Genomic DNA, 13,325 nt, shown 5'->3' with positions numbered 1-13,325 from the left:
TGTTCTTTTTCCCAAGCCTGGACTGAAGTGATCCCTAAAGCAGGGAAATAAATGTAAATCATGCTTCAGCCTCTCACATGACGTCTTATAGTTTCCTACCCTTTAAAAGAGGTTTTTTCAAGTCATGAGGGTTGAAACTGCACCAACTGGTCCAAATTATCCCGGTTTATTCAGGATCTATTTGAATGCATAGACTAGACGCAGTGCATCCTGAAAAAAGAGACACTGGATGCAGAAAGTGAGTAAATTCCAAACACTAAGTGTTAAAAATATTGGTGAACAAACAAAGCAGATTGTCATTGATTGTCCGTTCTCGGTGTATGTGACGAACACACTGGACTAAAGCTGGTTTTCCAGCTTGAAGGAAACACCTTGAGTAAATGAAATAACCTCCCAGTGTCAAAATGTACAAACATCAGTCTGTCAGTGTTGGTTAAAACTCAACTAGAAGCACGTCTGACTTGTAACCAGGTTTAAAAAAAAACATCTTTTTACTTCCTGTTCTGTTTTTACACTCATTTTTTGCCTTCCACAGGTCTCTCCTTTTGTCTTACTCGTATCTTTTATGAAGCCGTCTTCACTGTTGACTGAATTGAAGGATTTCCCCCAAATTTCTCCCAGAACACTTCAAATTTCAGAGACACACTAGCTGATTCCAGGACTAACAATCGCGTTCACTATCAGGTAGATGCATCCATAAGGCACTTTTACATAACATACTCAAAACAGTCTGTGGCTAAACTTGAATTTTCTGCATGCCTACAGACTTTTTTTTTTTAAATTTAATGTATTATATTTTTTTACACAGTGTTCATACATGTGTAATTACCACAGGTTCACCCTGACTGTTTTGTTTCCATGGCAATTTATATCATGGTCATGCAGACTTTTTTTCTGTTTGTGGTGACGATTAAACTGAAATGCATGTTTCCAACATTACACTGGTTTAATCAGGTTGCCCAACGTTAATGCCTATGTTTAGTTTTTATCTGTGCTCCTTCCTTATTTTACTATATTGTGCAAAACCAAGCAGGCTTTTTTTTTTTTTTTTTCACTTTCAGATTGCATGATTATGAAATTCTTTGTGCCAGTTTGTCTCCTGTCGTTCTGCTGGTTTGGCTGCAGTGTTAAGAATGCCTAATTTAACTGCCCCAGCATATGGCATTTCACTTTCTTAAAAATACTACCTAATGTGTATGTTTTGTTTGCTTTTTCTCATTGTTGTAGTGCCCACTTTTGTTGCGGGAGCAGCATGTTTGTTCTCAGTTAAGTGACCCTTAATCACGCCTGAGGAAGATTTTTTTATTTTTATTTTAAGTGTCCAAGAATTTGTTAAATATTTTTCATATGCTTAAATTTAGGATGGTCCACCTGCCTGTCAAAGTGTATGTTTCCGTTCACTGTGAAGTCTTTTTGTTTTAGTGCAATGTTGCCAACTGTCATAAGTTTTGAACTGACATGCTGTCAAAGGAAAATAGTGTTGGACTACATGAACCCACATCTATAAGCACTCATCATTCTTTGTATTGTAGTAAAATTACTCACAGTGACTCTTACTGGGGTTGTAACTATTTCTCTTGATGTTGCTTCAATGAAAAGTGGATGAACACAAAATACCATGTTGATTACTGTTCAACCTGTGTTATTGCATACTGCATATTGTTGAAGAACGTGTAAATAGTTTGCATTAAACTTGCATAGACTCATGTTACTGTGGCCTGCTCTTTTTGCCTGTACAGTTCTGCTTCAATTTGTGTGTGACTGTTGAGACGACACTCTTTTCGTACATGGCTCTTTATTTGAGGATTTCACTTTTGTCCTTTTTCATTCGAAAGTTGAGTTTGGAGAGTCCAGACATGCCTGAAGTTTGACTTTAATAAAGCTGTACTCTGTCTCAGTGAAATGCCCCCAATGTATGATTTATTTCCCCACTGTTTTAGATTATAATTGAGATAAAGATCAACTTGTCAGCTGTTTAGCTGTTGTAAAAGTCAGATGTGTAAAACTATACATTTCATTTTGAAGTAATATATTTTAAAGCATTTTAGGAACTGTTAGGAACAAAGTAACTTAAAGTACCTTTTTGCATCCACATGCATGTAAATTAATGAATTGATATCAGATACTTACAAGTTGACAGTATAAAACTCACAATGCCAAGAAAATATGACTATTATAAATTAATAATATTGGATGAGAATCTACATATTTGTCAGAGCATTCCAAACATGAGTAAACAACTTTATTGCGATCATCAGAATCTTTCATATCTTCACTCGCAGCGAAGTCATTGCATTACCAAATAAGTTACATGCTTATTTTTATAATGTCCATATGGACTAAATCAAGAGCCAGAAAAATATGTTTCTAAGAAAAATAAGTTTCTTTGTGTAGTATTTGACATGCCTCGTATGTAAATGCATTTCATTGGAAATATGTTGCCAGAATTCAAATTGTGGATATTGTGATATAAACATCCACACAATAATTTGAGTACATTATGTAAAATTAATACTGTAGTTTTATAATGGAAATATTAATTTATGCTTTTCTTTTGAAACCGGAAGTGTGATGGTATTGCGTCGCAAATCAGCGTCGTTGGTCATGACCGTAAGCTTTACGCGGCGCTCACCTCCGCCGTGGCATCCCCGCGCCTCTGCAACCCTGAAGCTCTCGACTTTCACCGCCGGCATGTTCGAACGATGTGGAGGCCTGGATCATGTTAACGGTTCACGTTAAGATGAGGATCAGGAGGTAGAAGTCGATCCTCTTCAAGGTTAGTTACGGATCGGGGATTCCTGGTTTGACAACGAGGAAATTGTCCAGATGTCTCGCTGGACAGATGTTGCTAGTTAGCTGGTTGCTAATATGCTAGTATTTTACTGTAGAACAGTTTGTGACTCCAGCCTGTTCGTGTTTGTCTGAGCGGGTGGAGGCCGGTGAGTGATGTGTTCATGCTGATCATTATTTAGAGAGGTGTTTGTTTACCTCGTGGGATGACGTGGGTCGTACAGGTACATCATGTAGGCCTTTAAACCGGTTTCTGAACACTTTGTCTGACCATCAAATAAAGCCGGTGTGGAGACATCCTAGAAAGGACAACTTTTCCATAGATTTGGGGTGTTTTTATCCTGGACGTAGAGACAGAAAACATCTGAGCACAAAGGTCTGTAAACGCTGACGTGGAACAACAAAAATTAATAGATTGAGTGTTTATGTGAGTTGAAATTTAGGGTTGTAGTGATGTGTGTCTTAATTGCGTGTGTTTTTCCATTTTAATACAAAGCATAAGTCCCAGTTGTGTGGGATGAGACAGGACAGGTGGGGCATTGACTCTTAACTGTATTCACATGTAAGATTTCTGGTTTACAAATGAGAACATTTTCCTCCATGGACACAGATGGTTTTATTACAAAGGAAAAGCCCATAAAGCTTATAATACAGACCCACAGCACACACATGACATATTTTGAATGGCAGCGGTAGGGATGAAAATTCCTCTACAAAATGCAGTAACGCATATCGCTTGACATCTGAACAATGTATACAGTTACCTGACTCACACATCCCATCTAAAACGTGAGATGAAAACACATGTAGAGAACACGACTGTGAACAAAGTAAAACTACATACTTCTTAAATAATCAGGGTGACAAAAATAATTTCAGATCCATTTTGTTCTTTGTCCACATGTGACTGGTTTGAACTCATTTCAACACCCAAATGAAGGCCATAAACTCAACTCTGCTGTTTATGCTTTGATCTAATCTCCTTGAAGTTCCATGAAAGTGGACCGATGACGTTAGCCGTTGACTGAAGTTCACCCCAGAGACAAAATGAGGAGCCGTCTCCGTGGATTTCTGTTGGAACTCGCCATTCGGATGGCGCTGTTTGTTGTGTTCCTGTAAGTATATACTTTCCCTGTTTGAATCATACGTGTCATTCTTTTATTGTGTAATTATTTAAAGGCAGACTGTGTTTCATGATGAGCAAACAAGCAGAACTTATCTCTGTTCCTGTGTTTGTGTAGGGTGACTGAGCAGCTCCCTCCTTTCTACCGTGAGATACAACCAGAGGAAATGTGGCTGTATAAATTCCATATCGTGGAGAAAGATCACGTTCCCACCTCCCTTATGTTTGTGAGTAATATTTCTGTATACCTCCCAGCTAAATCCATCACTTCCGCTTTTATATCTCACTAAAATCTGAATACTTTTCCTCCTTCCTGCTGAGTTTTAAGAACCACCCCAGTGGGGTTTTTTTTTTGTACATTAATCACCACCAGGTTACCATTTTCTAAATCTCATTAGTTTTCCCTCACTGGCCAGAAAACCAGTGCTTTCATTAGAGCACGTATCAGTCACTTCTTACTGATTAATTAACAGATTAGGTTTTAAACTAACTAACTAACCAGGTTTTAAGTAATTCATTTTTAAACTAAGGCCCCGTCCACAGGATGACAGATTTTTTGAAAACGCAACTTTTCTGTTGTGTGGACGGAAGGCGTAAATGCAACAACGCAGATATCCGAAATGGGGCCTAACTAGGTTTTGAACTAACTAACTAACCAACCCATTAGGTTTTGAACAAACTAGGTTCTGAACTAACTAGGTTTTGAATCATTATTTAACATAAACATTGTATTTGTATTTATATTTGTTATTATTTATTATTATTTCTGTTTATTGTTTGCCTAGAAGTGAGAGAGTTGTCATTGGAGCAGACTTCAATGGACATGTTGGTGCAGGAAACAGAGGTGATGAGGAGGTGATGGGCAGGTTTGGTATCCAGGAGAGGAACGCAGAAGGACAGATGGTGGTTGACTTTGCAAAAAGGATGGAAATGGCTATAGTGAATACTTTCTTCCAGAAGAGGCAGGAACATAGGGTGACCTATAAGAGTGGAGGTAGGAGCACACAGTTAGACTACATCTTGTGTAGACGGTGTAACCTGAAAGAGATCAGTGACTGCAAAGTAGTGGTAGGTGAGAGTGTAGCCAAACAGCATAGGATGGTGGTGTGTAGGATGACTCTGGTGGTGAGGAAGATGAAGAGGACAAAGGCAGAGCAGAGGACGAAATGGTGGAAGCTGAAAAAGGAAGAGTGTTGCATGACTTTAAGGAAGGAGTTAAGACAGGCTCTGGGTGGTCAGGAGGTGCTTCCAGATGACTGGACAACTACAGCTAATGTGATCAGGAACACAGGTAGGAGAGTACTTGGTGTGTCATCTGGAAGGAAAGTAGATAAGGAGAGTTGGTGGTGGAATGAGGAGGCACAGGAGTGTATACAGAGAAAGAGGTTAGCCAAGAGGAAGTGGGACACTGAGAGGACTGAGGAGAGTAGGCAGGAGTACAGGGAGATGCAGCGTAAGGTGAAGGTAGAGGTAGTAAAGGCCAAACAAGAAGCTTATGATGACTTGTATGCTAGGTTGGACAGTAAAGAGAGACTGATCTTTATCGGTTGGCAAGACAGAGATACAGAGATGGGAAGGACGTACAGCAGGTTAGGGTGATTAAGGATAGGGATGGAAGTCTATTGACAGGTGCCAGTAGTGTGATGGGAAGATGGAAAGAGTACTTTGAAGATTTGATTAACGTAGAAAATGAAAGAGAACAAAGACTAGAAGAGGTGACTGCTGTGGACCAGGAAGTAGTAAAGATTAGTCAGGATGAAGTGAGGAGGGCTTTGAAGAGGATGAAGAGTGGAAAGGCAGTCGGTCCTGATGATATACCTGTAGAGGTTTAGAAGTGTCTAGGAGAGGTGGCAGTAGAGTTTCTGACTGAGTTGTTCAACAGGATCTTAGACAGTGAGAAGATGCCTGAGGAGTGGAGAAGTGTGCTGGTGCCCATTTTTAAGAACAAGGAGACGTACAGAGTTGTGGCAACTACAGAAGAATAAAGCTGATGAGCCATACAATGAAGTTATGGGAGAGAGTAGTGGAAGCTAGACTAAGGGCAGAAGTGAATTTGTGAGCAGCAGTATGGTTTCATGCCAAAAAAGAGTACTACAGATGCAGTATTTGCTTTGAGGATGTTGATAGAGAAGTACAGAGAAGACCAGAGGGAGCTGCATTGTGTTTTTGTAGATCTGGAGAAAGCTTATGACAGGGAGCCCAGAGAGGAACTGTGGTATTGTATGAGGAGGTCTGCAGTGGCAGAGAAGTATGTTAGAGCGGTGCAGGACATGTATGAGGACTGTAAGACAGTGGTGAGGTGTGCTGTAGGTGTGACAGAGAAGTTCAAGGAAGAGGTGGGAGTGCATCAGGGATCAGCTCTGAGCCCCTTCTTGTTCGCTATGGTGATGGACAGGCTGACAGACGAGGTTAGACAGGAATCTCCATGGACTATGATGTTTGCAGATGACATTGTGATCTGCAGTGAGAGCAGGGAACAGGTGGAGGAGAAGCTAGAGAGGTGGAGGTTTGTCCTGGAAAGGAGAGGAATGAAGGTTAGCCGCAGTAAGATAGAGTACATGTGTGTGAATGAGAGGGACCCAAGTGGAAGAGTGAGTGAGGTTATAGGGAGAAGAGATCAAGAAGGTGGAGGATTTTAAGTACTTAGGGTCAACAGTCCAGAGCAATGGAGAATGTGGAAAATAGGTGAAGAAGTGTGTCCAGGCAGGATGGAACAGGTGGAGAAAAGTGTCAGGTGTGATGTGTGATAGAAGAGTTTCAGCTAAAATGAAAGGAAAGGTGTACAAAACTGTGGTGAGACCAGCGATGTTGTTTGGTCTAGAGACAGTGTCACTGAAGAAAAGACAGGAGACAGAGCTGGAGGTAGCAGAGATGAAGATACTGAGGTTCTCTCTGGGAGTGACCAGGATGGATAGGATCAGGAATGAGTACATCAGAGGGACAGCACATGTTAGAGGTTTTGGAGATAAAGTCAGAGAGGCCAGACTGAGATGGTTTGGACATGTCCAGAGGAGAGAAAGTGAATATATTGGTAGAAGGATGCTGAGTTTTGAACTGCCAGGCAGGAAGCCTAGAGGAAGACCAAAGAGGAGGTTTATGGATGTAGTGAAAGAGGACATGAAGGTAGTTGGTGTGAGAGAAGAGGATGCAGAAGACAGGGTTAGATGGAGGCAATTGATTCGCTGTGGCGACCCCTGAAGGGAAAAGCTGAAAGGAAAAGAAGTGTTTATGTTTACATTGTTTATGTTGATACTGTATGTTTGTGCTTTTACACCAATCTTGCTTTATGTGCTTTCAATTACCCCTTGGGGACTACTAAAAATTTTGAATTGAATTGAATGTGTTAAATGTGTGGTTACTTAGTACTAGAGCATGTTATAAATAATACTTCCTCTCAAGCGCAGATCAGTAACAACATAACTTTATGTACTGATGGACTTAGACGCTTCAGTGTCATCGGAGCTTTCAGGTTATTTTCATTATTTATTGAAAATAGAATCCAACGGTTACCTCACAAGTCTGTAAGCATAAAAATAAGGGTTTTTTTCATGAATGTGCTTGCTTACAGACGTTACGTTGGCTTCATTTGTTTCTTCTTTTCTGTCTTAGAGTATTGCAGTTTTTACACCACTGATTGTAATCCTAGTCTTCACCTCCCTGAAGTGGACGGAGCAAGGAGATCTGAGGGAGGCTTCACTGGGTAAGAGAGCTGCAAGCGTTTGGTTCAAACTTAACAAAGCAGTTGAGCAATAATTTGTTTGTCGGTTTGCGTTTTTGTCATTCAGCCGTCACTTTGACCTTGTTGCTCAACGGAGTCTTCACCAATGCCATCAAGCTCGTCGTTGGCAGGTAAACATGGTGCACACGGGAGCAGATGACGCTGTTATCTCAGCGTGATGGCCAGTTAAAGCAATCGTCTTCTCTGTCTGTGTTTACACCCGCCTCAGGCCACGGCCAGACTTTTTCTATCGCTGTTTCCCTGATGGTCAGATGAACCTGGAGCTGAGGTGCAGCGGGGACCCCGATGTTGTCATGGAAGGCAGGAAGAGCTTTCCCAGTGGACATTCCTCCTGTAAGGGCCTGTCAGGGTTTTGATTACGCTTTGAAGAAAAAGAGGAACAAATGTTTTTTTCTCTTTGAATTCTCTCTGATTCAAACTTTGCTCAAAGTCTCATCGCTCTTTCAATTCTCTATCAGTTGCGTTTGCAGGTCTGGGTTTCACGGCGCTGTACATCGCAGGAAAGCTGCGCTGCTTCACTCCAGTGGGCAGAGGCAGGGCGTGGCGGCTGTGTGCCTTCCTCGCACCTTTACTCTTAGCGACATTGATTGCCCTCTCAAGAACTTGTGACTACAAACATCACTGGCAAGGTCAGAGTCCAGGAAATACTTAAAAGTGTCTCAAAGAAACCAAATCGTTTGCCTAATATGGTGTAATTATATTTCACAAATACTTTTTAGGGGCCCTAAACATGAGCTTCTCAGTGTTGATTCCTTCAATTTGCTTCGTTTTATTTTTGGTCAGTTTGTTCACGTTGACCTTTTATGGAGGGGAAAGCTTACCCTGTGGTTGAAATGTAGCCGTTGCATCCGTGTTTGTATTACCATCATCCTTGTTGTAAATGTAGACTAAGTTTATTCGGGTAGGGTTGAGGCATGTGACCAAACATGATGTGATTTAAAGGGCAGGAACACGTTTATTGTCTTGTTCCACACACTGAGCTCTTCATCCACACCGCTCCTCTCAAATGTAATCCTCGTGCCTTTCTCGGTATTACTTATGAAAGAGTACATTATATGTGTTTGTGTTGAATTAAGGTTTTACTCTCATGTTCTGACATTTACTCCTGCAAAATAAAACAAATATTGCCAGAAGAAATAGTTGAAACCTCAAAGTGAATATTCCCCATGTAAAGAACTGGACAGGTACAAAAATTTTATTTAGTGGAGTTTCATAACTTATATTCTCTTTATAATTAACTGTGTGCTCCTGAACACGTGTGAATCTGTGGAGTCCAGCTCCTTGACTCTTGTCTCTCCTCCACACAGACGTACTGGTGGGCTCTCTGCTCGGCGTCGTGTTCGCCTGGCTCTGCTACCGACAGCACTACCCCCCGCTGCAGGACCCCGACTGCCACAGACCTCTGAGGGAAAGAGACACTGTTCCTTCTGCACAGGAGCGCAAGCTGGCCAACTCCAACTACATCCTGCCTTTGTAGGACTCCTGTTTCTCTGGTCATTTATTCTGGCTTTGGGTCGTATATCAGTATTTATTATTTTAAAAAACTCTATCATTGTAGCTCTGTTGTGGGAATGGTCTTTTTGTACGGTGACACGTGATTTATTTTCTAATCTTACCTGACACATTTTTGTCTCTATAGTGTCAGAAACATTAGTGAGTTGTTGATCGTAGCTCCATTGGCTCAGTCCAGACTGGTGGACTGCACAAACAGCTTCAAGCAGGGGTTTCTAAACATACAGACATTAATCAATAATGAAAGGCAGGGGAATAAGATTTATTGTAATCTGTCCACATGGCTCAGTCCTACACACCGTGTGTATCGTGCCTCAAACGTAGATCACTTGATTTTAACTACAACAGCTGAGGAAGTTGAATACAGAAGCCTTGTGCTAATATTCTACTGCCTATCAAGTGCTGACTCAGCAGCGGCTGTGAGACCGTTTCTCATTTGCAGTCACTATTCTGTGACTGTTTTGTAAACTTTTTTAACAACTGAGGTTGAGACTTGAGGAAAATTATAGAGTATATCATATTTGTGTGATTGTTTACCACAGAGAGAGAAGATCTGGTGAACAGATTCATAGTTATAATTAAGTAACAGAAAATAAATAGCACATCTGCTATTTGATTATTCCTTTATGTCCCTTATTATTAAATAATGTAAAATAATTACGTCAAATGTAAAAATCTGATCATTTTGAATTGAATACATCAGGCTCGGGCTGTTTTGACAAATCATGCAGCTTACAGTAAAATGATATTTCATTGTTTTTTTTCATTGTATGTCTTAATTGTAAGTTATTCAAGTCTAACTAAATAATCTTTAGTTCCACCGTTAACTGAAAAAGATTTAATCACTCGTGATAAAAGACAGAGAAAAAATTAATAGCTAAATAATAAGCTGTGGAACCTTTGACTTCATATTAAATTTGATTTGATAGAGGTAATACGTTGAAGTGTTGGTGTTTCTAGATGTCCATTTTAAGTGTGTGGATGATCCATATGTGTGAACTCCTCTATCACAGTATATTTAACTTTCTATTATGTTATTTATGTGTATCGATGTGCAGAACATTTTATCATGTATAGATCCAATAGAAAATCAGAATTGTTTCTGTATAAATGAATCAGAAAAGTCTGTCTCGCATCCTACAGATACCCAACATGTTTAAAAGCTACGTATTGTTTTCAGGGATTCCGAAACCAACAGTGTGTTCCATTACTTCTTATTTTATTTTCTGACTCTTCATTGTACTTTCTGTCAACGTTTGGATAAAGGTCGCTATTGTGGGCGCTGTCGTTTTAACAAAAATATCACTCATGAAAAAAATTGCGCATTCTATTAGCGTTATTATTTTCTTTTGGGGACAAATATTCTTCCAATGCCCAAAATCTTTTGAGAAAACAATCAGAGCTCTAGTATAAGCATAAGTAATATCTGTTAGTTGAATCTGTTTTTTGTTGTTTATTGTATAGAGGTACACAATCACCAGATGGACCCTTTACATAAGCAGAGCTGCACATGGCATACTCCTATCAAATAGATAGATAGATAGATATACTTTATTAATCCCGAAGGAAATTCAATATATCATCTGCTCACAAGAAATACATAAATACATATAGAGTAGCTGACACAGACTAAAAGACGTTACATAAGAACACATAGAATGGGTGAACAGAACTATGGACTGACACCATGGACCCCCACAAAGTGTCCCCACAGTGCTTTCTGCATTGAAATAGCAAGTCTTTTTTATATGGGTTAGTCAAAATCACTTCTCATGTCTTTGTTTTGTCTGTTGACTGGTTTAAATCTGTCTTCCTATCATGTATTTATAATGTTTCTACTGAAGGATAGTTTGATTCATGTCTGAAAAGAGTTTAAATTCTCAAGTCCTCAGTACAATGCCCTGATGTAGCAGTTGAACGTAGCTCTTTAACATTTTTTCTAACAACAAATGATAATCACACCTACACAGCAGCTGTCTTTATATCCCCACTAAGTTGATGTGATTGAAAAGGAGCTACGAGATCCATGTTTGTTTGTTTTTTGTTCAATGGTCAGTGGTGTTTGTAGATCTGGTTTTCATTATTGCTCGCTACATTCCCATTTATTAAAGTTTGAATGTCAACCAGAGGAGGAGACATTGTTGAGGTGACAATAGAACTACATATTTCTGATGATCTGTGCTAGCATTGTAGTGCTAATACACTTTTCTCTTTCTAATTGTGTTGTCACATGAAAATTGCTTTAATTACTTTTTCAATTTATATTTCATTTTGGACTGTGAAATGAAAGATCTGGTCATAGAGTGTCATCAACAGGGCTGGAAGGCATGATGCGGCCGCATTGGGCATTACAGGAAAGGGGGCAAGTGAATGCCACCTGAACACAAGCCGTGGCTTGATCAACCGCGGCTGGGGCGCCGGGGTTAGGGTGTATAATGCTGCAAGACCCGAAACACCCTATGAACCCAGGATGCATTGCTGATGATTTATTTAAGAACCTGTTCAAATTTTGTTCAGTTTTATTTCTCTAAATGTTCGTAAGGTTGGTTTTCTATTAGAAAGGAAGATGTTAGTCATCTGTGATGTGGATGTAACTGTTCTTGCAAACCAAACACAATCAAACCTCTTATGTTTCTGTGGAACCTGTTTCGTTGGTTCAAAATGTTGCTCATGTTTGAAGCAGCTTTAACTGTAATGGTTTCACACCAAATTTAGCAGAAAAAAAAGAGATGACTTTGTGCCTTTATTTACTTGGCTTTATCATTCTTGGTTTGCTGTCTGTCACTTCCAAACCATTTCTTTTGTTATTGCATTAACTAGAAAACAACTCAGTAGGGATGATACTACATGATGTTTGCGTCATGCTGTATTTCTACACGATGCAGAAAACTAAAATTGTTAAAGCAACCTCTTCTGTTGCTGATGGAAACCATTAAGGTTTTCAGGTGGAGACATGTACAACTTACAACTCAGAGTAGCCAAAAGGAAGCCAATCTTTCTACGAACCCCTGAGACGAGTACAGTACTGTATTGTCTTAGTTTACTCAGTCCTACAGGTATTTGAATTCATGCAAAGGTCAAAGTATTTAATTTTGGGGCATATTGGAGCTCACTTAAACTTTTAAGTATTGTTTATCTTAAAGGTAATGTTATATTATGAAAACAGGATTTGTAATTGTAGGCACATGGGTTTCTGTGGTATCTGTCAAACATTTGATTTAACTGCAGCATTTTGATATTTTGCATGTTTCACAGCTGAACCACAACACATTCTACTTTTGTCAGTGTCCACACATTTCTTTCCATTCCCATCTCTGTTTATGTGAATTTTATGTATGCTGTCAGTCTGATGAACATGTCTGCTCTCCTTCACGTCTAATGTCATGACTAAGGTTTATTCTGAAACTTGCCTGTTTGTTATATTGATGTCACGCTGACCATCATTTGCCTTGACTTGTGTATAACTTCATAGCTGCTTATGCTGACACAGAATCGTACTTGTTTTGATGCTTTTGAGGAACACGATGCTGACACTAAATGACGTTTCTGAACAATCTTGCAGTATATGCTCTCCTTTGCTTATTTTTCTAAGTCACTTTTTTGACTATGTGTTCAGAAAATGTGAAGTTTAGATTAAAACCATGGAAGTTTAGATTAAAACCATGGAATTGTACGTTTGTTACTGCAGTATATCTTGTGATCAGTAGTGTAGTGTGTCCTCCCTAAACGTTGCAGCAGCTGGTTGGTTGATTTTATTAATATTCATTCATCGTCTTAAAGATGAGACGATTGTAATCATCTTCAACCATTTATCTGCCTTGCGGGTCCCATGTTACACTAGAACCTATCTCAGCTGACCACAGATGAGAGGTGGGCTACACCCCAGACACGTCGCCAGCGCATCATGGGGTCACACATAGAGAGAAACTCACACTCACCTCCAGACAAGTTGGTGTGATTAATTCACCTAAGCTGGATGTTTTTGGAGATGGAAGGAAGCCGGAGAACCCAGGCAGACACGCTCCGTACAGAAAGGAATCGAACCTGCAACCTTCTTTCTCTGAGACAACAGTGCCACCCACTGCGCCACAGTGCTGCCTGCTTTTTCATTCATTCATTTTCTAATTTTAATTTATTTTTTAATTTCCTAGGTGACACAGC

General features: G+C 39.8%; 1 protein-coding gene across 1 annotated transcript; it reads left to right on the top strand.

Moving 5' to 3' along the window:
* Positions 1 to 2,612: 2,612 nt before the first annotated feature.
* plpp5 (phospholipid phosphatase 5) lies at positions 2,613 to 12,718 on the top strand. The gene is made up of 8 exons (XM_068310560.1): positions 2,613 to 2,776; positions 3,780 to 3,905; positions 4,032 to 4,140; positions 7,523 to 7,613; positions 7,699 to 7,762; positions 7,861 to 7,985; positions 8,111 to 8,281; positions 8,960 to 12,718. Exons 2-8 carry the CDS (start codon positions 3,838 to 3,840, stop codon positions 9,127 to 9,129), a joined length of 798 nt encoding a protein of 265 aa, XP_068166661.1. The 5' UTR covers positions 2,613 to 2,776; positions 3,780 to 3,837; the 3' UTR covers positions 9,130 to 12,718.
* The last annotated feature ends 607 nt before the right edge of the window (positions 12,719 to 13,325 follow it).

This window comes from Antennarius striatus, chromosome 3, assembly GCF_040054535.1.
Source record: "Antennarius striatus isolate MH-2024 chromosome 3, ASM4005453v1, whole genome shotgun sequence".
NCBI classification, from domain to species: Eukaryota; Metazoa; Chordata; class Actinopteri; order Lophiiformes; family Antennariidae; genus Antennarius; species Antennarius striatus.
Note: the sequence above shows the minus strand (reverse complement) of the source record. Positions and strands in the feature narration are given on the sequence as shown.